At 49.1% G+C, this 26,037-nt stretch overlaps 2 protein-coding genes, 1 long non-coding RNA gene and 1 pseudogene across 44 annotated transcripts in view; 2 read left to right on the forward strand and 2 right to left on the reverse strand.

The window, feature by feature from the left end:
* GGNBP2 (gametogenetin binding protein 2) overlaps positions 1-14,733 on the forward strand; it is a 41,823-nt gene extending 27,090 nt beyond the window's left edge. For 12 of the 36 annotated variants that reach the window (XM_089317340.1, XM_089317351.1, XM_089317338.1 and 9 more), the window contains 8 exons: positions 209-418; positions 1,479-1,653; positions 5,310-5,504; positions 11,388-11,535; positions 11,847-11,972; positions 12,054-12,202; positions 12,704-12,952; positions 14,094-14,733. In XM_089317340.1, the coding sequence (XP_089173466.1) occupies positions 209-418; positions 1,479-1,653; positions 5,310-5,504; positions 11,388-11,535; positions 11,847-11,972; positions 12,054-12,202; positions 12,704-12,952; positions 14,094-14,297 (1,456 nt within the window). In that variant the 3' untranslated portion in view covers positions 14,298-14,733. The remainder of the gene's footprint in view (positions 1-208; positions 419-1,478; positions 1,654-5,309; positions 5,505-11,387; positions 11,536-11,846; positions 11,973-12,053; positions 12,203-12,703; positions 12,953-14,093) is intronic. The other 24 variants (XM_089317353.1, XM_070061022.2, XM_051824699.3 and 21 more) reach the window with 5 other exon arrangements.
* Positions 7,188-9,408, reverse strand: LOC149121188 (signal recognition particle 19 kDa protein pseudogene; annotated as a pseudogene). The gene has a single exon (XR_016224120.1). The product of XR_016224120.1 is annotated as a signal recognition particle 19 kDa protein pseudogene (transcript).
* On the reverse strand, positions 9,908-18,015 carry LOC127484373 (uncharacterized). Of its 6 annotated transcripts, none has more exons than XR_016223816.1 (3): positions 17,853-18,004; positions 16,130-16,218; positions 9,908-10,161 (listed from the first exon to the last, which is right to left on the reverse strand). It is a non-coding gene; the product is annotated as an uncharacterized LOC127484373 (long non-coding RNA). The 6 variants fall into 6 exon arrangements; XR_011383559.1 differs by having other exon boundaries at positions 17,820-18,004; XR_016223818.1 differs by having other exon boundaries at positions 17,692-17,993.
* Positions 17,907-25,659, forward strand: DHRS11 (dehydrogenase/reductase 11). The gene is made up of 7 exons (XM_008271169.4): positions 17,907-18,370; positions 20,930-21,139; positions 23,263-23,357; positions 23,908-24,037; positions 24,559-24,651; positions 24,848-24,913; positions 25,035-25,659. Exons 1-7 carry the CDS (start codon positions 18,029-18,031, stop codon positions 25,074-25,076), a joined length of 978 nt encoding a protein of 325 aa, XP_008269391.4. The 5' UTR covers positions 17,907-18,028; the 3' UTR covers positions 25,077-25,659.
* Positions 25,660-26,037: the final 378 nt, after the last annotated feature.

A 26,037-nucleotide genomic window follows, 5' to 3' on the forward strand; every position in this document is an offset into this window, starting at 1 on the left:
TGTGCTTCTGTGGTTTAAAAAGCATTTGCAAATGTACGTGTATCTGTATTCACATACTGCCTAAATTTGTATTTATGTTAAATTTATATGTTTTTAATGTGTATATGGAGGTTTTTAAAAAATGCCATAGGTGGGAGGGGCATGCCGTCATCTAAAGCACTGTTGTATATAGCCAGTTCTTTAATTTTCAGGTTTTTCTTTTCAACAGGTTTTGCACTGACTGCAAAAATAAAGTTCTCCGAGCATACAATATCCTTATTGGTGAACTTGATTGCAGCAAGGAAAAGGGCTACTGTGCTGCACTTTATGAAGGCTTGCGGTGCTGTCCACATGAGCGACACATACATGTTTGCTGCGAAACAGACTTCATTGCACATCTTCTGGGTCGGGCCGAGCCAGAGTTCGCAGGAGGGTATGAGTATGTAGTTTGCTAGAATGGGCTATCTAGCGCTTTGCTTCATTTTATTACTGAAAGTTTATTTCCATTACCACCTGCATCACTACATTTGACATACATATAAATTAAGGTATGCTGGTAAATATTTTGCTTTTATTTTAAGATAAGCATTTAATTGAGTGAAAATAAGAAGCAACTATTTTTGGGTGTTTGGTTTAGTCCTCTGTTCCTTCTTGCTTGAAGGGAGGCAAGCTTTTTTTGGCATTCATTATTACAGATTATCATTTTCACTTGAAAATGATTAAAAGGGCTTTTTTCCATCTATCTGTGCCTTATTTACATTTTATTCACACCAGTGTTTTTTGCATAGAAGTTAGGTTTTCACAGCATGGGATTTAGAAATGCTTTATTTATTGTAATTCATGAACTGTAAATTATGAAAGAACCTAAAATGTCACCTGTGGCATGGTTGTGAAAATAAAATCAGAAAAAGTTGTTCACAGAATAAAACACCCTGTTACCTTGCATTTGAGTACCTGCTTTCTGACCAGCATTTTAAAATACAAAAACCACTTCCCTTATTGGAGTTCTGTGAACACTTTGCAAAGACTGGCCTGAAAGCTTTTGTCTGTGACGGAATCATTTTGGCTTTGCCTTTTTCCATTTCCTGTCAAAACAAACAAACCAAACAAGAAATTAAATAGGCATTTTGCGATAACTGGAAGATGAAAGAAATTACTAGGAGCTGGACCCATACAGGAGTTCATTCTCTGTGCCCTAAAGCTAATCTTTTTAGACCCAGTTCCTGAATTACTTATTTTTAGCAGTATTAGGTCTAAATTCTACTTGCATGTGTATTCCTCATTGGTTATATATGTGTGTGCATGGCGCATATATATATATATATATATATATAATATATATTATGTTTAAATTGGGTGTCAGTGTAGTAACTGTCATGAAGTTACTATAGGTGATGAGAATATTTAAAATCGGAACTTATAGATAGATGTGTTGCACATCTTTTACTGTTTTCACTTAAGGATATTAGGAATTAATGTGTGATTTATTCTCCTTAAAGGCGAAGAGAAAGGCATGCTAAGACAATAGATATAGCTCAAGAAGAAGTTCTGACCTGCTTGGGAATTCATCTTTATGAAAGACTGCATCGAATCTGGCAAAAGCTACGGGCAGAAGAGCAGACATGGCAGATGCTTTTCTATCTTGGTGTTGATGCTTTACGCAAGAGTTTTGAGGTAGGAGCGCTGGACTGTTTTAGTTATCAAGATTGCCTCTCAGGGGCCAGTGTTGTGATGTAGTGGGTAAAACCTCATCTGTGATGCCAGAATCCCATATGGGTGCAAATTTGGTTCTCGGCAGCTCTACTTCCCATCCAGCTCCCTGCCAATGGCCTGGGAGAGCGGCAGAAGATAGCACAAGTGCTTGGGCCCCTATGCCCATGTGGGAGACACAGAAGAAATTCCTGGCTCCTGGTTTCAGCCTGGGCCACCCTTGGCTGTTGGAGCCATCTGAGGAATGAACTGGCATATGAAAGATGTGTGTGTGTGTGTAAATAAATCTTTAAAAATAAAAATTATTCTCAGATGTGTGCCCTGGAAGGCACAAGTACTTGAGTCCCTGTCACCCACAAGGGAGAATTGGGTTGTGTTCTGGGTCCCTGGTTTTAGCTAGCCCAGACCTGGCTGTTGAGGTATTGGAGGAATGAACCAGCAGATGGAAAATCTCTGTCTGTCTATACTTTTCTTTTTTTTTTTAAAGATTTATTTGAAAATCTTAGAGTTACACAAAGAGGAGGAGAGCCAGAGACAGAGAGGAGTCTTCCATCTGCTAGTTCACTCCCCAATTGGCTGTAATGGCTGGAGCTGCGCCAATCCAAAGCCAGAAGCCAAGAGCTTCTTCCTGGTCTCCACGCAGGTGCAGGGGCCCAAAGACTTGGGTCATCTCCTACTGCTTTCCCACGCCATAGCAGAGAGCTGGATCAGAAGTGGAGCAGCTGGGACATGAACCAGCACTCATGTGGGATGCCCACTTTGCAGGCAGTGACTTTATCCACTGCACCACAGTGCTGGTCCCTATATTTCTCAACTAAAAATGAAAATAAATAAATGTGTAGATTGCTTGGTTAAGTTATTGGACTGAATGTTTTTTTTTTATTTGAGATTTAAAAGTATTTATTAGAATCAAGGACCTTCAGCCAGAGTGACGTGGAGGGGGACATCCCTGGACTGAGTCTTTTTTTTTTTTTTTTTTTTTTAAGATGTATATATTTATTTGAAAGTCAAAGTTACACAGAGAGAGAGGAGAGGCAGAGAGAGAGGTCTTCTGTCCGCTAGTTCACTCCCCAGATGGCTGCAACGGCCGGAGCTACGCCAATCCGAAGCCAGCAGCTTCTTCTGGGTCTCCCACGCAGGTGCAGGGGCTCAAGGACCTGGGCCATCTTCTACTGCTTTCCCAGGCCATAGCAGAGAGCTGGATTGGAAGTGGAGCGGCTGAGTCTCAAACTAGTGCCCATATGGGATGCCAGCGCTTCAGGCCAGAGGGTTAACCCACTGCACCAAAGCGCCGGCCCCAGGACCAAGTCTTAATATAAGCCATGAGTTCCTGAGTAGGCTGTGATCTATTAATGTAGATTCATGACTTTGTATAGAGTTACAGGAAACAGAGATTTAGAAGTTTGTGGATTTTTTTTTATTTTATTTATTTATTTATTTTTTGTTTAAATCTTGTTATTCTCCAGCCTTGGTTTTTAGAGATTTTCAGAGTAGAAAGCAAGTTGTTGATTAAAAAGATGCTGCTCATGGCAGGCATTTTAGCACAGTGGTTGAGTCGCTACTTGGGATGCCTACATGCCAAATATTGGAGTGCCTGGTTTGAGTCTCGGCTCCTCCATTTCCAATCCAGCTTCTTGCTGATGTTCACCTTCATAGGCATCAGGTAATTAATTGCTCAAGTACTTAGATCCCTTCCCTTCCACCCACATGGAAGACTCAGATTAAGCTCCAAGTTCCTGGTCTTGGCCTGATGCAGCCCTGGCTGTTAGACACATTTGGGGATTGAACCAGTGGCTGGAAGATCACTCTGGTTTGTGTGTGTGTGCGTCTGTGTCTTTCTGTCTGCCTTTCACATAAAATGGAAAAAAGGAGAAATATGCTTCATGAAACATATTTCATGACAGTTAAAAACAACCAGAAAATAAGCCTCAAAATTAGAAGACTTTAATGATTCTTTATCTGCCAATATCCAGTAGTATGAAGTAAATGCTCTTTGTATGCCATAGAACAGGTTTTTAGAAGCACATTGAAGGGGCCGGTGTTGTGGCATAGTAGTTTAAGCTGCTGCCTGGGATGCCAGCATCCCATATGGGCACTTGGTTGTATCCTGGCTGCTCCACTTCCAATCCAATTCCCTGTTAATGGCCTGGAAAAAGCAGCCAAGAATCTGGTCCCCTGTCACCTACTTGGGAGACGTGGATAAAGTGCCTGGCTTCTGCCTGGCCCGGTGTTGGCCATTGTGGCCATCTAGGTAATAAACTAGCAGATGGAACATCTCTCTTTCGGTCTCTGACTCTTTCAAAATAAACCTTTTTAAGAAGCACATTGAAGGCTGTTTATAATGCTAATGCTGGTTTTAGTGCTTGTGTTATATTGTATAGATATTTGGCTAGAGAATATTTTCTATATAACAAGGCATGATTGTATACCTTTAATTGGCCTCCATTTGAGAATGGATTGAAAGCTGTTTCTATAACCTCATCAATGAACTTTGAGCTCACCGTTGTAGGGAGTCTGAGGAGATTTGTATTAGTTCTTCATGAACGGGTATCTCCTTTTCTCTTTGTGCCTTCAAAGATTAGGTCACCTAATCAGGTTAAATATTCTTCATCATTATATGATGAATGAATTTTTTTTTTTTTGATAGGCAGAGTGGACAGTGAGAGAGACAGAGAGAAAAGTCTTCCTTTTGCTGTTGGTTCACCCTCCAGTGGCCGCCACAGCTGGCGTGCTGTGGCCAGCGCACCACCACGCTGATCCAAAGGCAGGAGCCAGGTGCTTCTCCTGGTCTCCCACAGGGTGCAGGGCCCAAGCACCTGGGCCATCCTCCACTGCACTCCCTGGCCACAGCAGAGAGCTGGCCTGGAAGAGGGGCAACCGGGACAGAATCCGGCGCCCCGACCGGGACTAGAACCCGGTGTGCCGGCGCCGCTAGGTAGAGGATTAGCCTAGTGAGCCGCGGCGCCGGCTACTGAATGAATGTTTATTTTAAATTCTAGGGTTTTTGTTTTGTTTTGTTTTGTTTTGTTTGTTTTTTTTGCAAGGCAGAATTAGAAAGAGAGAGAGTTGTTACAGACAGTGAGAGAGAGACAGAAAGGTCTTCCTTCCGTTGGTTCACTCCCTTAGTGGCTGCTACAGCCGACGCTACGCCACTCTGAAGCCAGGAACCGGGTACTTCCTTCTGGTCTCCCATGCGGGTGCAGGGACCCAAGCACTTTGGGCCATCCTCCACTGTCCTCCCAGGCCACAGCAGAGAGCTGGACTGGATGAGGAGTAACCGGAACTAGTACCTGGCACCCCAACTGGGACTAGAACCCGGGGTGCCGGTGCCGCAGGTGGAGGATTAGCCAAGTGAGCCACGGTGCTGGCCTAAAATTCTAATTTTAAAACTAGAATGTTGCTAGTTTGGATTAGGGGCACATATAAGTATGTGTGTCCTATAGAGATTAGTTGTACTCAATATATATTGACTTTCTGGTATATTTTTAATACTGTATCATTTAATATATTAAAACTTAAACTCTGGCTTCTCTGACAAAATTGTAAGTTTGACAAATGAGCATTTCTATGGAAAAATTAATTAAGTTTGGATGAGTAGTCACTCTGGGTTTTTTTTATAGATGACTGTGGAAAAAGTACAGGGTATTAGCCGACTGGAACAACTTTGTGAAGAATTTTCAGAGGAGGAACGAGTAAGAGAACTCAAGCAAGAGAAGAAACGCCAGAAACGAAAGAACAGACGGAAAAATAAGTGTGTGTGTGATATTCCTACTCCCTTACAAACAGCAGATGAAAAGGAAGTAAGCCAAGAGAAGGTAGTATTCCTTAATAACAACTCATAAATGTGTTGCTTTAGATGGAAATATTTCTTTTTGCTACATTTGGATGTTTTTACTTTGCTTTTCCAGATATGAACTTCTACTGTTTATATATTGGCTTTTTTCCCACTATAAATTGCATAAGCCAGGATTTTTAATGTTATGTATTTGCTTTAGTAAAGGACATGCTGGGTAGTTATCTGACCTACTATTAGATCAAAGTCAAAATGTGGAAAGTTAAGTTCTGTGTGTGACCTAAACATTTGCATCAGGATTTCTTTATGTTCCTAAAAATTACAGTGTCCAATGAACTTTTATTTGGGTTATACTTCCTAATAAGTATTATATTACAAATTAAGATGGAGGGGCCAGCACTGTGGTGCAGTGGGTTATAGCCCTGGCCTGAAGCGCTGGCATCCCACATGGGCTCCGGTTCTAGTCCCAGCTGCTCCTCTTCTGATCCAGCTCTCTGCTGTGGCCTGGGAAAGCAGTAGAAGATGGCCCAGGTGCTTGGGCCCCTGCACCCGCATGGGAGATCAGAAAGAATCTCCTGGCTTCTGGCTTCGGATCAGTGCAACTCTGGCCGTTGCGGCCATCTAGTTAGTGAACTAGCGGATAAAAGACCTCTCTCTCTGTCTCTACCTCTCTGTAACTCTGTCTTTCAAATAAATAAAATAAATCTTTAAAAAGAAAAGATCAATTAAGATGGAGAATTTTTTTTAAGATTATTTATTTGAGACAGATACACAGAGAGAGGAAGAGACAGAGAGAGAGATCTTCCATCCGCTGGTTCACTCCCCAAATAACTGCAATGGCTGGGCCTGGGCCAGGCTGAAGCCAGGATTCAGGAGCTTCTTCTGGGTCTCCCATGTGGGTTCAAGGACCCAAACAGCTGAGTCATCTTCTGCTGCTGTCCCAAGCACATTAGCAGAGAGCTGGATCAGAAGTAGAACAGCTGGGTCTCAAACTGGCACCCATATATGCCAGCATCACAGGTGGTGGCTTTACCTGCTACAACACAATGCTGACTTCAAGAAATGTTTTTTAAAAAAGATTTTATTTTCTTGAAAGGCAAAGTTACAGAGAAGGAGAAGGAGAGACAAAGAGTGTTCTGTGCCGGTTCACTCCTAAAATGGCTGTAACATCTAGGGTTGGGCTATACTGAAGCCAGGAGTTTCTTCCAGGTCTTCCACATGGGTGCAGGGGGCCAAGCACCTGGGCCATGGTCTACTGCTTTCCTAGGCTTTAGCAGGGAGCTGGATAAGAAGTGGAGCGGCCAGGACTTGAACTGGCTCTCATATGGGATACTGATGTCTCGGGTGGTGGCTTTACCTGATATGCCACAGTGTGGGCCCTGAAGAAACTTTGGAAAAATAAAGCCATATGAGTAAGCATTTTTTGAAAGGTAATTTTTAAAAAGTTAGAATGGTAATATTCTGTGCTTTTGCAAATATCTAATACATGATTTAAAAGGAGTCAGATTTCTTCTAACAGTAACCTTATCATTGGTTTCTTAAATCTGTTTCTGGCTCGTGCCGCGGCTCACTAGGCTAATCCTCCGCCTTGCAGCGCTGGCACACCGGGTTCTAGTCCTGGTCGTGGCACTGGATTCTGTCCCGGTTGCCCCTCTTCCAGGCCAGCTCTCTCGTGGCCAGGGAGTGCAGTGGAGAATGGCCCAAGTGTTTGGGCCCTGCACCCCATGGGAGACCAGGAGAAGCACCTGGCTCCTGGCTTCGGATCAGCGCGGTGCACCAGCCGCGGCGGCCATTGGAGGGTGAACCAACGGCAAAAGGAAGACCTTTCTCTCTGTCTTTCTCTCTCACTGTCCACTCTGCCTGTCCAAAAAAAAAAAAAAAAAAAAAAAAAAAAATCTGTTTCTGCATTCAGTTGCTTTCTGTTTATTAGCTTGACTGAAGCATATGAAGAGTTTGTTCTCACACATACATGGAAGAAGGAAGGAGTATTTTTTTAAGGTTTATTTATTTTAAAGTCAGAGTTAGAGAGAGAGAGAGAAAGAGGTCCTTTCTCTAGTTCTGCTAGTTCACTGCCCAGATGGCTGTAATCAGTGGAGCTGCGCTGGTCCGAAGTCAGAAACCAGGAGCTTATTCTGGGTCTCCCACGAAGGTGCAGGGGCCCAAGGACTTGGGGCCATCTTCTACTGCTTTCTCAGGCCATAGCATAGAGCTGGATTGGAAGTGGAGCAGCCAGGACTCAAATCGGCACCCATATGGATGCCGGCACTACAGGCAGCAGCTTTACCTGCTACGCCATAGTGCTAACCCCAGGAGTATTTTAACATAAACCTTTTCAGATAGTATGGATATTCTCTAATACCACAGCAAGTGGTAGTTTCTGAAAGGTTAATTTCAGTGTCAAATCTGAGACTTATTGGTGGCCTTTTCATATTTTGTTAAGTTAGAATCCATTGGACTATATTGCGTGTTGAATAGATGTTTTACTCATGCATGATTTTGTAACACCATGCATTGGAATTTGTTTGAAAAATACTGGCTCACTGAATTATGTAGGTCTTTCAGATGTTGACCTTCATTATGTAATATCAGATAATCACTGTTAATCAGTAGTGATTGGAAGTGATTAGGAAGCTCTGGGTTCCACATGCCATATGCAGCTTTTTTTCCCCCAGTTTAAAATTTTAATTCATTAACTTGAAAGATGAACACAATGTCTATTTCAAATCTTACTAAACCTGTTTGAAACATGTTTACATAGAGGACAAAGGAAAATAGGATTTCAGGCCGGCGCCGCGGCTCACTAGGCTAATCCTCCGCCTAGCGGCGCCGGCACACCGGGTTCTAGTCCCGGTCGGGGCGCCGGATTCTGTCCCGGTTGCCCCTCTTCCAGGCCAGCCCTCTGCTGTGGCCAGGGAGTGCAGTGGAGGATGGCCCAGGTGCTTGGGCCCTGCACCCCGTGGGAGACCAGGAAAAGCACCTGGCTCCTGGCTCCTGCCATCGGATCAGCGCGGTGCGCCGGCCGCAGCACGCCGGCCGTGGCGGCCATTGGAGGGTGAACCAACGGCAAAGGAAGACCTTTCTCTCTGTCTCTCTCTCTCACTGTCCACTCTGCCTGTCAAAAAAAAAAAAAAAAAAAGAAAAAAAAAAATAGGATTTCAAGTAACTTATAGTGTAGTCCATTATCCATTTAAAACTGTTCTTTTTTCTACAAAAAATCTTCACTGAAGGACAAAACAAATTCTTTCTTGTATACTGTGTAAAAACTAGGTACAGACTTAACGATGTATGTTTATTTCACCATCATGTCTGATGATGAAGGTGGAGGCACTGATGTTCACAGTTCAGTTCAATGAGGCAGGCAAAAAACTTGTTCCCTGCAGTACACATTAGAAGCTCCCACTCATGGTCCCTGCAGTGGCATCACATACTCAAACTCAGACCAGGTCACTTCTTTCCTTTTCCTTTTTCACTCTGTCTCCTTGTTGAAGACTTGGATCCCCAGCTCCTGCTTTTTGAATCCTTGTTTTCAGTTTAGGTATCATTTCTGCTGCATACAGCATTACGGACTTAGTGGTGGGAACTGCACAACAGAGAGGCTGCCATCTTCCTGTTTGAGCTGGACCCAGACTCTGCCTCTGAATTGAACGTCACGATTCCATTCTCTAGAGTACATTTTATTTTTCTCAAGAAATACATTAAATCCAACAGCTGAGCATACATCTTGAATCTCTGTAGCTGTAGGATTTCAACAGCCTTACCCATGGGTAACCCTCCGCGATGGTCTTACTGTTTAAGTACGCAGGGTAGATGCAGATAAACCTGTCCTGCTCAGCTGGGGACTGTGTGGCATTGCAGGCCACCTCCACAAAAACACATGCACTGCGGCTCCGTGAGAAGCACCGCAGGTTTTCAGAATTCTGATTGTTTCACAGTTGAAATTTTATCATTGACATCAAGAATTGTTCATTGTTTTCCTTAAAGTGACAGACTGACTTAATTCATTTTTCATAAAATACTATGTAGGTATCCATGTTGGAGTAATCATAGTTTGTTTCTCAGTCATTCTTACAAGTGAAATTGATAGTACAAAAACAAAGCAGCTAGTTCGGCTTGCAGCTCAGTTATGCAAGTACTTTTCTGTGAGAGAGCTGTTGTACTGTGGAATACAGAAGTGCTTTAAGTGAAAAGATGTCTATTCATGATTGATACCTAACAAAATTAATATTTTTACAGTTAGAGGCATTCCTAAGTAAAATATCCTTTTATTTATTTTTGCTAGAAGTGCTCTAAGTGAAGAATACAATGATTATTGGTACTCTTTGGTTCCTACTACTTTGATTTGTGCCAAGGCATCATCAGCTTTACTCACCATTGCTTTTTTACTATCAGCCTAAGGGATACTACAGTGAAAGGGCAAATACCATCTTTTTTTATTTTTTTAAAGATTTATTTATTTATTTGAAGGCAGAGAGAAGTACAGAGAGATAGATAGAGAGAGGAAGGGAGGGAGGGAGGGAGAGAGAGAGAGCTCTTCCATCCACTGGTTCCCTCCCCAGATAGCTGGAGCTGGGCCGATCCAAAGCCAGGAGCCAGGAGCTTCTTCGAGATCTCCCACGTAGGTGCAGAGGCCCAAGGACTTGGGCCATCTTTTGCTGCTTTCTCAGGCCATATCAGGGAACCTGGATTGGAAGAGGAGCAGCTGAGACTTGAATGCACATAGGATGCTCACAGTGCAGGTGGTGGCTTTACCTGCTATGCCACAGCCCTGGTCCCCAAATACTTTTTTTTTTTTTTTTAATTTGACAGGTAGAGATATAGATAGTGAGAAAGAGAGAGACAGAAAGGTCTTCCTTCCGTTGGTTCATCCCTCAAATGGCCGCTACAGCCAGCACTGCGTGAATCCGAAGCCAGGAGCCAGGTGCTTTGTCCTGATCTCCCATGTGGGTGCAGGAGCCCAAGCACCTGGGCCATCTTCCACTGCACTCCCAGGCCACAGCAGAGAGCTAGACTGGAAGAGAAGCAACTGGGACTAGAACCCAGTGCCCATATGGGATGCTGGTGCTGCAGGTGGAGGATTAATCAAGTGAGCCATGGCACCAGCCCCTCAAAATACCATTTTAATATCATGAATTTTTAAAAAAATTTATTTATTTATTTATTTGAAAGAGTTGCAGAGAGAGAGAGAGAGAGATCTTCAATCTGCTGGTTCACTCCCCATTGGCCGCAATGGCTAGAGGTGGGCTGATCTGAGGCCAGGAGCTTCTTTTGGGTCTCCTACCATGGATGCTGGTGCCCAAGGACTTGGGCCATCTTCTACTGCTTTCCCAGGCCATAGCAGAGAGCTGTATCAGAAGTGGAACAGCCAGGTCTCAAACCGGCACCCATATGGGATGCCGGCACTGCATACCAGGGCTTTAACCCATTGCACCACAGCACCAGCCCCTCTAGCTTCCCTGTAATGCACACCCTGGGTGGACAACAGGTGATGACTCAAATAGTTGAGTCCCTGCCAGCCATGTGGGAGACCTGGATTGAGGTCCTGGACCCTGGCTTCAGCTATTGTGGGTATTAGAGGAATGAACTGGCAGATGAGAACTCTGTCCATCTGTCTCTCCTTTTCTTTGACTCTCATGCTAACAAAGAAACAGTTTTGACATAGGGAATGCCTCTCTCTCGGATGAATAGACCATACTTTGGGAACTGCTATCCTAAACCTGCTTGATATAATAAACTTTTAACTCACTTTTAGTTACCTCACAGTCTTGAAGTGGCTTAATGATTTTTCATGAGACTAGTCTTTTAAATTGTTAACTGCATAATTTCTGTCTAATTAATATTAAGGAAATGTAGTCGCTGTGGAGGTGTATGTAAAACTTTTACTCTCTCTTGATATTGGTCCTTAAAGGAAACAGACTTCATAGAAAGTAGCTGCAAAGCCTGTGGCAGCACTGAGGATGGTAATAGTTGCGTAGAAGTAATTGTTACCAATGAAAATACATCATGTACCTGTCCCAGCAGTGGCAATCTTTTGGGGTCCCCTAAAATAAAGAAAGGTATGTAAATAATTTCTTAGTCCGTTCTCTTTTAAATCTAAGAACTTATAGGGATTCTGGAATCTATAATTTGAAAACTGCTTTGTAGCCCCCCAAATACTATGTAATTTAATCAGATGCTTAATGTATGTTCTTTGATTTATTATTTGACAGAAACAATAAACTATAAATCCCTAATATTTTTGTTGTTCAAATTACTTTCTACTCTGTCACTAATTTTGAAAATTTTCTGTGGTCTCCAGTTGGTTCACTCTTTGTCCTAATGTATCTGTTGGTATATTAATTTATACTCTTACCTGATTTATTCTCAGGCTTATCTCCACACTGTAATGGTAGTGATTGTGGATATTCATCTAGCATGGAAGGAAGTGAAACAGGTTCTCGAGAGGGTTCAGATGTTGCCTGCACTGAAGGCATTTGTAATCATGATGAACATGGTAGGTTCAGATTAAGTATCCCAGTGATTTCTGTTGTGTGGCTGATCTAAACATGTAGATAAGGATTATTGATTTCTGCAGGTGATGACTCCTGTGTCCATCACTGTGAAGACAAAGAGGATGACGGTGACAGTTGTGTTGAATGTTGGGCAAATTCTGAAGAGAACAACACAAAAGGAAAAAATAAAAAAAAGAAAAAGAAAAGCAAGATGTTGAAATGTGAGGAACATGTAAGTGTCCTAACTTGTGGTTTTAAACCTTTGCTCTTTATGTGAGGCCAGCCTGTTTTCCTTCAAGTGGCACATGTGTAGCTTAAGCTGCTAGGGTTTATTTTTTGGAATGAATAGTCTGTGTGGTTCCATTGGTTGCTTATCTTGTAATTGTGTGTGGGGTGGGAGGGACAGTGAAGAGGGAGAGGAAGAAGAAGAACAGTCCGTGTAAGTCAGAAATCCAGTTCTTTTCACAGTATTTTTAAATTTATTATGTAACTTTGGGAATTTGTTTAATCTTTTCCTGTTTGTAAACTGGGATAATAGTCCCTCCACGAGAGTGTGGAGATGCAGTCCGTTGGCATTGTAGGTTAGCATAGTGTCACGCATGTAGTGAGTGCCTAGGATGTCTCGGCTGCTGCTATTTAGTATTCCTTCTAAAGATTTCAAGTTGTGTTCTGTCAGAGCTTTCTTTAAAGAATAATCACATTTTCACTGGGAAATCTTTTGCTATGGTTTCAGATCCAAAAGCTTGGAAGCTGTATTACAGATCCTGGTAATCGAGAGAGCTCAGGAAATACTGTGCACACAGTGTTTCACCGTGACAAGACCAAAGATGCACATCCTGAAAGCTGCTGCAGCTCCGAAAAGGGTGGGCAGCCACTGCCTTGGTTTGAGCATAGGAAAAATGTACCCCAGTTTGCAGAACCTGCAGAAACGTCATTTGGTCCTGATTCTGGAAAAGGTGCCAAGAGTTTGGTTGAACTCCTTGTAAGTAGTCTTTGATGTCTTATTGTAGATAATTGTTTACACATAGAATAGAAGAGAATAAAAAGTGAAGTAGTATTTCATTATTTGGTGACTTCATTTCTGCCCTTCCATTCATGGTCCACTCAGAAGCAACTGCTGAGCACATTTCCCTGGCCTCTCTTGTTACCAAGACAGAAGAGACTAGTTGGGAGAAATGATAAGAGGTAGCATTATGTCTAGGAATCTGCTTCCTTGAAGCAAACTTGGCCTTTCTGAGTGGTGATTTATGGTAGTCACCCCTTGAGACCAGGAAAGAATATGGAATCTGAACTCTAGCCTGCTTTTCTAGGTTACTTCCTTTTAGTGTGGTATAGGATAAAGCACAACTGAGCTTGGAGAACCTTTTTTTTTTTAAATATTTATTTTATTTTAAAGAGTTACACAGAGAGAGGCGAGGCAGAGAGACAGAGAGAGGTTCACTCCCCAGTTGGCCGCAACGACTAGAGTTGCACTGATCCAAATCCAAGAGCCAGGAGCCTCCTCCAGGTCTCCCACGTGGATGCAGGGGCCCAAGGCCTTGAGCCATCTTCCACTGCTTTCCCAGGCCATAGCAGAGAGCTGGATCGGAAGTGGAACAGCCGGGACTCGAACAAGTGCCCATATGGGATGCCGGTGGTTCAGGCCAGGGCATTATCTGCTGCACCACAGCACCGGCCTCAAGAGAACCTTTTATAATGACTGCAATTCCTAGGATTTAAATGAATTATCTAAAGTAACACAGTGCGTAGTGTGTGTGTAGCCCTTGTAAGAAAGGGTAGAGAAAAAAGTGGTATTAGAGGTAAGTCTGCTTAAAATAGTAACCCATTATAACCATCGTTAATCAATCATGTTTTAAGGGCAAAGGTATGGGAATACTCTGCTAGGCTCAGGCTTCTAGCATAAATTCTAGATTCAGAGTTTCAAACCCAATTTGAGTTGAGCGTTACTTTCAGTACTTTGTAGATGAATGACATGATGCTTATTCAATTAAAGGCTTTTTGTGATTAAATTTAAACTGAAAAGCTCAAGTGCTTCACTTTTTAGCTGTCCTTCTCCCTAAGTATAGCATTTTTGCATTCTTAATTTAAGACTTAGTCTTAACTACTGTTACTTTAATTTGCAGGATGAATCTGAATGTACTTCAGATGAGGAAATCTTTATCTCACAAGATGAAATACAGTCATTTATGGCTAATAACCAGTCGTTCTACAGCAATAGAGAACAATACCGACAGCATCTGAAGGAGAAATTTAATAAATACTGCCGCTTAAATGATCACAAAAGGCCCATTTGTAGTGGCTGGTTGACAACGGCTGGAGCAAATTAAATAAATAAAATAGCTCTGTCTTTCATTGAAACACTCAAGATGACTACTGCGCCTTCTCTTTCAAAAAACTTAATTTAGTGACTTATGGCAAAATTTTATCTTAAATCAATGTGATTCTTTCTTGTTTTGGGAGACGGTGGAGGTATCCTCATTAGTTTGTTCTTTCTTCAGGCTTGTGTCTTTAGTTGCGTGGCTGCACAGGCCTGCCATATGATTTAAGCCATCTCTTTTCATTCAATGTTTCTCTTCCTGTGAGACTTACTAAAGCAACTTAGTGGCAAAAAGTAATGTTGTACTTATACTTCTGTACAGAAATGACAATGAGCTGAATATATGGTTTTACAAAGTAGACATCCACTTGAGAAATGTTTGGATGTAATGTTAAAGCGCAATGTGCAAAATTTAAAATAAAGAATATTTATTAATACTCATAGTAGAAGTTGGTGTACATGTTTAATATGTGGCAATACTTTAGTATTTGCCTTTTGTGGACTTGGTACTTACTTGACTGAAGTTGATGTTAAGGTAAAGAACAAATGAACATAGAGATGAAGATTGTTGAAGACAAAGTTCCCCCTTGATTAGAATCAACAACCAAGAGAAGTGGTTTCTGTTCTTTTGAAAGAATAAATTTGTTGGGGTATCTTTAAATACATGCTAGCATAATCTTTGTAATGGAACTTTAATTGCTTTTCTCTCTCTCTCTCTCTTTTTTTTTTTTTTTTGGACAGGCAGAGTTAAGACAGTGGGAGAGAGACAGACCGAGAGAAGGGTCTTCTTTCCGTTGGTTCACTCCCCAAATGGCCGCTACAGCTGGCATGCTGCAGCTGGCGCACTGCGCCGATCCAAAGCCAGGAGCCAGGTGCTTCCTCCTGGTCTCCCATGCGGGTGCAGGGCCCAAGCACTTGGGCCATCCTCCACTGCCTTCCCGGGCCACAGCAGAGAGCTGGCCTGGAAGAGGAGCAACTGGGACAGAATCCGGCGCCCCAACCGGGACTAGAACCCGGGGTGTTGGTGCTGCAGGTGGAGGATTAGCCAAGTGAGCCTAATCATGTACCGCAAAGCACCTATTAAATTTAGAGGTTCACATTGTCCTAGAGGAATGAAAACAACAGAATTTGAACCAAGGGTTGTCTGATAGGTAGTTACCCAGTGTATTTAGACTGCAGTCAGTAAGTTGCACTGAGAATTAACCACACTGCGGTCTGTGTAAGCACAGGTTCAGCCTTACCCTGTTTCCAGCAGTCAAGTCCTTATGGCCTGGTGGTTTACTGCTGTCACAAGCTCTTTGTGGGTACAGAAGGAGGGAGATTCCACTAGGAGAGGCTTGCTACCATTTACAAGGTTAAGTCAGTAAACATGTGCTTAGAGTTTTATGTTTGGTGACAGGTGGTGGGACAGGGAAGCCTCAGTGCAGTGGGGACAAAGTGAATTTCAAGAGCTTTCTACCATTTAATCAGATTTCAATTTTTTTAAAAATGTCTTACTTGAAAAGTCATAGAGGGAGCAACAGAGTGACATATTTAATCTACAGGTTGACTCCCTAAGTAGCTGAAATGGCCAGGGCTGGGTTGGACCAAAGCCATGAGCCAGGAGCTTCATTCTGGTCTCCAACGTGGGTGCAGCAGCCCAAGTACTTGGACTATCTTCCTGTGTATTAACAGGGAGCTGCTAGGTTAGAAGTGGAGCAGTTGGAACTCAAACTGGCACCCATATGGGACAATGACTTCGCAGATAGGTTGATTTTTTTTTTTTTTTTTTTTTAGATTTATGTATTTGAAAGTGTTAGAGAAGTAGAAACAGAGAGGTCTTCCATCTGCTGGTTCACTCACCAGAAGGCCGCAACGGCCGGAGCTGTGCTGATCCAAAACCAGGAGCCAGGAGCTTCCTCTGGGTCTCACGTGGCAGCCATAGCAGAGAGCTGGATTGGAAGAGGAGCAGCAAGACTAGAACCGGAGCCCATATGGGATGCCGGTGCTTCAGGCCAGGGCTTGAACCTGCTGAGCCACAGCGCCAGCCCCCTCCCTTTTTTTTAAGATTTATTTGAAAGGCAGAGAGAGAATCTTCCATCTGCTGGTTCACTACCCAAGTGGCTGCAATGGCTGGAGTCCACGTAGGTGTAGGACCATCCTCCACTGCTTTCCCAGGTACATTAGGAGGGAGCTGGATTGGAAGTGGAGCAGCCCATATAGGATGCAGGCGGCAGCTTTACCCACTATACCACGACACCAGTCGCATCTACTTTAAGATTTATTTGTTTACTTGAGAGAGTTACAGACAGAGACAGAAAGGGCTTCCATCCACTGGTTCGCTCCCTAAATGGCCACAACAATCGAAGCTGGGCTGATCTGAAGCCAGCAGCTTCTTCCAAATTCCAAGAACTTGGGCCATCTATTGCTCTCCCAGGCCATAGCTTCCACTGCCTTCCCGGGGCCACAGCAGAGAGCTGGCTTGGAAGAGGAGCTACCGGGACTAGAACCTAGGGTGCCAGTGCCGCAGGCAGAGGATTAGCCAAGTGAGCCATGGTGCCAGCCTACTCCACTTATGATCCAGCTTCCTGCTCATGCTTGGGAGGCAGCAGGTGATGGCTCAAGTACTTGAGTCCCTGCCATCCTCACGGGAAACTGATGGAACTCCGGGTTCCTGGCTTCATCTTAGCCCAACTTCTGCCATTGTGGCCATTTGGGGAGTGAACCAGCAAATAGAAGATTCTATCTCTACACCCTACCCTTTCTCTGTAACTCTATTTATCTATTTGAAAGGCAGAGAGAGAGAGAGGTCTTCCATCCCCAAGTAGTTCACTCCTCAAATGGCCGCAATGGCCAGAGCTGCGCCGGTCAGGAGCCAGGAGCTTCTTCCTGGTCTCCCATGTGAATTCAGAGGCCCAAGGACTTGGGCCATCTTCTACAGCTTTCCCAGGCCATAGCAGAGAGCTGGATCCGAAGTGGAGCAGCCAGGATTTGAACCAGTGCCCATATGGGATGTTGGCACTTCCATGCAAGGCATTAACCCGCTGCGCCACAGTGCCAGCCCCTGCCATGAATTTTTTGAAGAACCCTCCTGTTAGTAAGTTTTCAGTACTGTGATAAACTATCTCAAGTGAGAGCAAAGTGAGCTGTACTTGAGTAAAACCCAAGAAGGGAGGGAGGAATGAAGACTCTTAGGAGCACATCCTTGGCCTGAGACTGGACCGTCCTGGGTCCGTGTTTCATCCTTCTGTCTAGTATCCTATCTTTCAAATGAAGGTACTGTTTCCGTCTCATAGGGTGGCTGTGCAGATTAGTTCATGTGGTTAAGGTGCTTAAAAGTGCCATACAGAGTAAGCAGTAAATGTTAGTTCTGCATATCCTGAGACAGCTGAGCCATTTTAGGGACAGAATTCCCCAATACACACGTTTCCGTTTTTAACTATTCGGTTCTTGTCGGCCACTCAGGCAAAAGGATCGGGTAGGGTAAGAGTCCTTTGCAAGGTCACCCAGCAACCATGGCATTCAGTCTTTCCTGGGCACCAGCTGGAGTCACCTTAATTCTCCTTAGTTAATTCCTCATCCCGACCTTAGGAGTCAGGAACAGAAGAGACGGCGTAGGAAGCCCGAGTGTGTGCGTGCCTAGGGGTGCAGCCAGCCCCCGCTAGGGCCGCAAGAGGAAGTGCTCACAGGAAAGCTGGACCGCAAACTGCCGGGACCGGTTTCCCCCGGGCCGGAAGGGGCGGGGCGCCGGCCTCGGGCGGGATGTGGCCGAGCGCCGAGGGCGGGAGGGCGGAGCTGCGGCCGGAGGCCGGCCAGCATGAAGGCGGAGCGGATCGCGGCTCGGAAGCGAGCAGGTTGGCGGCGACCAGGGAGCGGCCGAGCCTCGGTGACCCTGGGCGGAGCTCCGCGGTCCAAGTGCTCGGCTCGCCGAACGAGGTGGGCGGGCGGCTCGGGACCATGGCCAGGGCCGGCATGGAGAGGTGGCGTGACCGGCTGGCACTGGTGACCGGAGCCTCGGTGGGCATCGGCGCGGCAGTGGCCCGGGCCCTTGTCCAACAGGGCTTGAAGGTGGTGGGTTGTGCCCGCACCGTGGGCAACATCGAGGTAAGACCCGGCCTGGGAGCCGGGACGCCCCGTAGACGTTTCCGCGGGGTCCGGCCATGGGTGGTGGGGGAGGGGGTGGGTGGCCGGAGCCAGGCTGTGACCCTGCCTTCACTCGCTTGCCACCCCAGGGCCAGCTGCGACGGGCTCATGGCAAGGAGGGAAGGATGTCTAGCAGGGAAAAGGCCTCTTGGATTCCATAGGGCAAGCCTTCTGCGTTCGCAGTCTGCCCCTACTGCTGGGTACCTGATTCCTGACCCCTGACCCCTGGCGCACCCCCACCCCCACCCCCGTGCTTCTGCCCGGGATATTGGCCTGAGGAGACCACGGCCTTGCTAGGCAGCAGGGGAGCAGGGAAGAAAGCTCTCCGTCCTCAGTGGCTGTGGTCACTGGATTGCTCGTCCCAGGAGCTCCCCCAACACCAGATGAGCAGGAGCTGAGGTTTTGAGTTTTGAGTTTGGACCCAGGTTGGAGTGGGGCTGGAGCTTTTCTCAGGTCCCCTCTCCAAATTCCCGTGTCAGAGGGCTAACCAGTGGGCCTAAGGGATATGTGGAATATTCATTGGCAGACCTTTCTCAAATTCATTTACTTAAAGTGACTTCATTTTATGACATTTCACTTTAAAAAAAATATTTATTTTATTTAAAAGCAGAGTTATAGAGAGGCAGAGGCAGAGAGAAAGAGGGAGGTCTTCATCCGCTGGCGCACTCCCCAAATGGCCGCAAAGGCCAGAGCTGAGCTGATCCAAAGCCAGGAGCCAGAGGCTTCCTCCTGGTCTCCCACGAAGGTGCAGGGGCCCAAGGATTTGGGCCATCTTCTGCTGCTTTCCCAGGCCACAACAGAGAGTCGGATCAGAAGTGGAGCAGCTGGGATATGAACCAGTGCCCATATGGGATGCCAGCACTGCAGGCTGGGGCTTTACCCGCTATGCCACAGAGCCAGCCCCTCAAATTCACTTTCCCAGGTGGCACTGGGTAGGCGAAATAGGACATTGAACATGTAAGCCTGAGGGAACAAAGCGGTGGACCCGGGACTCTTGGTTTTTTTCCTTCACATGGGGTTGGGGGCCCCTAGGATGATAAGCAACAAGAGCTCAGAGAAAAATGACATGAAATGGGCTCTTTTGGAGCAAAGAGGAAAGAGAGGAGAGAAATCTCTGTCCTAAGTTTGGGTTTGCCCTGAGGGTTCAGGCCAGTGCTTAGCTGCAGGGCTGTGTCTCTGCCACAGCTCAAAGTCCCCAGGCAGGAAAAGGGTGAGGACGCCTTGCGTGGGGGCAGGAAGGAGGACTGTCCCCTCCCATGCTGCTGGCCAAAGGTACGCTTTATAACCTCCCAGATAATCCCAAGGTCACCTGGCTCCACCAGTGCCCCACTCTGCCGCTCCCGTCTCGTATTCTAGGAGCTCAGCTCTCAGCCCCAGCCTTGGAGCCTAGAGGATCAGACCTGGGATAGGATCGCGGGGTTCCCCAGTTGTGAAGCCACTCTTGCCTTCTCTTCCTACCTCCCGACCCCCAGCTGGCTGGGAGCCCTGATCACTCCGCCCCATGACTCCACGGCTGGAGGGAGAATGTCTCTGACGTAGGGCCCGTGAGGCGGGGGGCGATGGGTCAGGTGGCACAGGGGACAGTAAGAAGGCAGAGAGAGGGCAGATGGTGTTCTTGGCCCCAGAGGTGGTTGTGAGGAGTTACAATGAGGTGAAGCGGGGTCTCTGAGCTTATGGATGGATGGAGTTAAAGCAGAGAGAGCGCTCCTAGGTCACCTCTCCTCCTAGCTTGGTTTGGGAGCTGGAAGGGGCTGTGCCTGGGGCGGCTGGCCAAGCTGGCCTCCCTCTAGGGCACCAGGCACTACCCGCTCCCACACTGTACCCCTCCCCTTCGTGGGCCCGAGTGCCCAGTCACTGGACTCCTAGGCCAGCCAGCCTGTTTTCTTCCCGCTGCTGAATGCCAGCTCCCCCCATGGCCATCTGTCAGGGCTTCTGCTCTCAGGCTCCTCCATGCACCCCAGGCCCTGGACATGCGCACGGGCAGCTCCATGGCACCTGCCACTTGTTCTGCATCTCCAGAAGACCTTGGGGTAGAGGGTGGTGTGCCAGGGCTTAAAGGGAGAAAGGTCAGGGCAGGGGCAGGGAGTCCGGAGGCTGGCGGCCAGCCGGCGGGAGGGGACACTGGGTGTAGCCTGGGAGGGAGGGCAGCGGTTCAGAGGTGAGCCCTTCTGGGAAGGATTGGCTGACCTGGCACAGGTCGGGGAAGCATGAGATCAGGTGGCAGGTGCCTCCTTCCCCGTGGGCAGAGGAGGTGCTTGTGCCGTGGGAGAGGCAGCAGAGGGCTGTGTGCCTATAGCAAGGCCAGGCTGCTTCTGAGAACTGAGGCCTCGCGTCCCTCCGCCGGGTCGCCGCGAGCGCTCACCTTTCCCCTCCTGTACTCTGGGCCAGCTCTCCTGGCCTGGACTTTGACCAAACAGGACAAGTGCTGTGTGGCTGCAAGGCAGCTGCTAGGAGTGGGGGAGGGCGGGGAGGTGTGGGAGAGAGCAGCTCACCCAGTTAGACCCCTGTTGGGTTTCACAGGAGCTGGCCGCTGAATGCAAAAGTGCAGGCTATCCCGGGACGCTGGTCCCCTTCCGATGTGACCTGTCCAATGAGGAGGACATCCTGTCCATGTTCTCGGCGATCCGCTCTCAGCACGGCGGGGTGGACATCTGCATCAACAACGCCGGCTTCGCCCGGCCGGACACGCTGCTGGACGGCAGCACCAGCGGCTGGAAGGACATGTTCAATGTAAGGGCTCCAGGCCCGGGCCCGGGGTGGGGAGGAGGACCCCGGGCCGTCCTGGCTGCTCCTGCCGCTTGCCCCGAATGGCCTCTTTCTTCAGCTGCTCCCCTCCTGGGAGTAGTTCTTACAGTCTAGGCCAGTTTCCTTGTGTGTGGAGAAGGCTCCATGCGGGAGAGAGTGCTGTTTCTTGAGTATCCCCACGTGCCAGCGTTGTGGGTATTTGAGAACAAGCTTTATGGGAAGACCAGAAACAGAGCAGCACCGGCATCTGTGGCTTCGGGCAGCTTAGCCGTCATCGTAACTTATTTGGGATGAACACACCTATGTCATCTATATCTGGGATCACAAACTCCAGTGTGCCGTGAGGTCAGGCAGGTCCCTGATGGCAGAAGGTCCGTAGGGTGTGGGCGAGCACACAGTCCCCGCGTGAGGCTAGGACAGCCGCTCCACGGCAGTGCGGCCAGGCAGATCGTAACATTGCTTTGAGAGGAGTGGACCATTGTATTTTTATGACACCGCACCTCTCCCATTCACTACAATGATATTTCCAGAAGGCCTGTATTTTTAAATGAAGGAAACTCTTTAGTGCATGTTGGAAAGGTATTAAAATGCTTAGAATTCGTGTCCAGGCAGGCACAGCCTCTAGGATGCAGGTTTTTAGCTGCCTGTGGTCAGTGATACTAGGGCAGAAAGTGTTCTGAGAACTTGACACCAGGCCTCTTTTTTTTTTTTTTTTTTGACAGGCAGAGTGGATAGTGAAAGAGACAGAGAGAACGGTCTTCCTTTTTCCGTTGGTTCACTCCCCAATGGCCACTGTGGCCGGCGCACTGCGCTGATCCGAATCCAGGAGCCAGGTGCTCCTCCTGGTCTCTCATGCGGGTGCAGGGACCCAAGCACTTGGGCCATCCTCCACTGCACTCCCTGGCCACAGCAGAGAGCTGGCCTGGAAGAGGGGCAACCGGGACAGAATCCGGCGCCCCGACCGGGACTAGAACCCGGTGTGCCGGCACTGCAGGCGGAGGATTAGCCTAGTGAGCCGCAGCGCCGGCCTGGCCAGGCCTCTTTTCTCCTAGAATCCTCTTCACCTGATAGATGCTGGGGCCTGGAAGTGCAGCCCTCTTCTGGGAGGACCTCTGGGGAATGGCAGTCCTAGTCCTTACTTGTAGCAGGAGCATCTGTAACCTGGGTCGCCTCTGGCCGTGTGTGCCAGCATGAATACTACCTGAGGCTCTTAGGATCCTCTTAGAAGCCCCACCCCAGCCCCAGCCTCTAGACCCCGGAGACTCCCCGATATGGTCCCAAGGCATTCATTTATCCTCCCACTGCCCCCAGAAATGAGTTTGCTGCCCTGCGAGCCCACACTGCTAAGAGGATAAGTAACTGGGCTGAACACCTCCCCTGTCCCAGTGCCCGTCTCTTCCGTTGACACTGAGGGTGACCTGTTCCTCACACGCCGCTCTGACACCTGATAAAGGGGCGCCTCTACTCCCCAGCCAGCCCCCTGTCTTCCCGGGAGGAGAGACCCAAGGCCCCGCTGACAGCTTTATCTCTGCCTGTCCTCGTGGGTGAGGCCAGAGGGTGGGGCCGGCCAGGCAGCATCCAGCAGGCACTTGTGCAGGCCTCCATTCCAGCCCGGGCGGGACCGGGTCACCTCTGCCAGCAGGGGTGAGAGCAGCTCGTCACCCCACCTCCTGAAGAGTCTGTGCCTCGTGACATGGGCGGAACGCGGGCTCACAGAGCGCTGGGCCTGCTCTCCCCGGCTTATAGTCACGAGGAGGGTGGGGTGGGAGCGGAAGCGATGGAAAGGGCCGGGGTCTGCGCCTGCACAGGGAGACTTCTCGGCCACCGTAGGCAAGCTTTTGGCTTTTGAGGAAGGAGCGGGGCCAGGCCGCTGTCCCTCAGAAGCGAAGAGTAGGGGTTTGGGGAAGGGACTGAGTTGACTCCCTGAGGCACAGGAGCCAGCCCGGAGTGTCCTGGGTCCAGGAAGCCTGGGGCATCAGCCAGGAGAGGAGCTGCTGCTGCCGGGGGCGGGGGCGGGGCTGTCATCAGTCTCTGGGACGGCCCCACCACCTCTCCCTGCTGCTGTGGCCCTGGGCTGGAGACGCCCCTCTGCCCTCCCTGGCCTGTAGGTCAATGTGCTGGCCCTCAGCATCTGCACCCGGGAAGCCTACCAGTCCATGAAGGAGCGCGGCGTGGACGACGGCCACATCATTAACATCAACAGGTGAGCGCTCGCCAGCCTGGGTCACCGCTGCTGCTCGCCTGGGAGCCAACACCCACGTGGAAATGTCACGGCGAGGGAAGGCACGACGTGGTCATGCGCTATCCCCTGGCTCGCTGGGGGAGGCAGCTCGGCCTTCCCTCTGAGTGTGGCCTGCTGGTTGTCCCGGGGCGGAGCAGCTCCGCTCTGCAGGCCCTGGCTGAGCTCTGGCCGTGGCCTGGAGAAAGGCTGTGTTGCCTCTGCCATCGGGGGCTCAGAGGGAGGGCGGACAGGGCCTGTGCCTGAGCCACATCAGTGAGCACCCAGATGAGGCTGAGGGATTCTGGCTTCCTGCATTCTGTGGTCAGTACAGGATGACTTCCGGGAGGAGGAGGTTGTCGGGAGCTGCATGAATAATGAGCTAGAGCAGTGGGCTGGAGCTGGCACCAGAGGTGCCCTCTAGATGGCTTCCCTGTCGGCGTCTGGCTGATGGACTTGGCTGCAGGGGGACAGCAGGGGCACTGCGGTCTCCCTGGGGCTTCACTTGGCTTTCCCCTCCCCTCCTTCTACCCAGCATGTCTGGCCACCGAGTGGTACCCCAGTCCACGGGGCACTTCTATAGTGCCACCAAGTACGCCGTCACCGCGCTGACAGAAGGACTGAGGCAAGAGCTGCGGGAGGCCCAGACCCACATCCGTGCCACGGTGAGGGTGTGGCCTAGCCCTGGTGGGGATGGGTGGGCAGAGACGCCCGCCCCACCCCATGCCCAGGGTGCACCGCTTCCAGCCCCTGGAAGCAGACAAGTGCGGAGCTCCTGGGCTCTGCGCTCCTCGAGTGTCCTCATGTCACTCACTCAGGAGCCAGCGGGTGGGGGGCTGGCTTGAGGGGAACATGGTGGGAGGAGCCTAGCAGAAGCAGGGGACCGGAACATCAGGTGCACAGCGGCCGGACACCAGGCCCCTTGAAGACCGCATGACCTTGGGCAAGTCCCGAACCTCTCCGAGCCTTCGTCTTCTCATTTGTCAAATGGAACTGCTCTATTTAGTGGGGACACGATTCTGTAAAACATTGACTTGCCACATAGGATGGGCACAGCTAGCGCACATCACGGTCACTGTTGGCGGCAGTGGCGGGGCACTGGGCCAGCCTGTGGTCTCCTGCTTTCCCCCACTCTCCCTGTGGCCCGGCCAAGCTCCGTCCTGAGCAGCCCTCTCTGCTGGCCCAGTGTATCTCTCCAGGCTTGGTGGAGACACAGTTCGCCTTCAGACTCTACGACAAGGACCCTGAGAAAGCAGCTGCCACCTATGAGCAAATCAAGGTGGGGCCCTGCTCGGTCCCTAAGTGAAGGCAGAGGGAATCCTCCTAGCCAGCTTGTCACCCTTCCCTGAGGGCCGGAGCGGGAGCGAGTGTCGGGAGGAACCCTGGTGGTGGAGGGGAACGGGGCGGGGGTGGTGGGGTGGGGTCCACTCTGTCCTTGTCTCAACCCCCCCCCCCCCCCCCCCCGGTGCTCTCAGTGTCTCAAAGCCGAGGATGTGGCCGAGGCTGTCATCTACGTCCTCAGCACCCCTCCGCATGTCCAGGTGAGTGTCTTCGGGTGTCCGCACCTTGGAGGAGCCCAGGCGTCCCCGGAGGAGGGGAGCCGGGAGGTCGGACGGGCGCGGGGAGAGTGTCTGGGCTGCCCCCCGCCTGTGCCTTCCACAGATCGGAGACATCCAGATGAGACCCACGGAGCAGATGTCCTAGAGCCCGCAGGGAGCTCCTCCCTCCCCACCCCGCGAGGCTTGGCTCCTGCCTCTGGATTTCAGATTCTGATTGCTGCACCCTGGGTCCCGTTCCTGCCCCCACTCCCCCAAGGGCTAGAACATTTGTTGGAGGTTTTTGTATCACTTTGTCAAATTGTTTCCATAGCAAAGGTGATGGGCTGGGGCGGGGAGGTGGTGCCCAGGTCATTTCTCTGTCGGGCTTGTCGGGCTTGTTGGGCTTGTTCTCGCCCCTCGCCCCTCACCTTGGCTCCTTCGCCTTTGCTGTCCTCAGTCTCTTCCCTTTGATCTGGGAACGGGGCTGTGGCCCAAAGCGGGACTGCTCCTGTCTTCTTGTCCGCCAGCCCCTGGCCCTCAGGGTGCTGGTGGTGGAGGGAGGCCCTCACTTTCTATCTGAGTGGTTATCCTGGGCCCCAGGCTTCCTCCTCTCCCTGCCCCCGCTCTCCCTCCAGTGTTGGCATCTGGGCTGCTGCTGGGGTCATCACCACCTCTGCCTGTGGCAGCAGTGTCAGGCCCAGCTCCCAGAGGATCTCACTGTGATCATTAAAGAAAAATCACACCAACCAGCCTCGGCTTCAGAAGTGTGTCTCCGTTCTGCGGCTCTGTGGTTAAGGAAGGTCCTGCCTTCCCCCTGAGTGTGGATGGTCTCAGGTGGGCTCAAGATTGGGGGGGAGGGTGTTCCTGCTGCATCTTCACAATGGGCAGGAATTTGCCAAAGACACAGAGAAGGCAGCCGGGTGTGCAAGGCTGGAGGCAGAAGAGCACCAGCACTGTGCAGACACAGGAGTAGGTGCGGTACGGGGTGGGCTGGAAAGGGTGGCTCCTGTCTGGATCCCTGGGGGTAGGCCAAGGGCGCCAGCTAGCTTGTCAGCAGGCAGTCACAGGCCCAGAGCTGCCACGCCGCCGTAAGACAATCAGTGGCCAAGGAACAGGAGGTGTGACAA

This window comes from Oryctolagus cuniculus, chromosome 17 (genome assembly GCF_051225735.1).
Source record: "Oryctolagus cuniculus isolate XC-2025 breed Fujian yellow rabbit chromosome 17, ASM5122573v1, whole genome shotgun sequence".
Classification (NCBI taxonomy): domain Eukaryota; kingdom Metazoa; phylum Chordata; class Mammalia; order Lagomorpha; family Leporidae; genus Oryctolagus; species Oryctolagus cuniculus.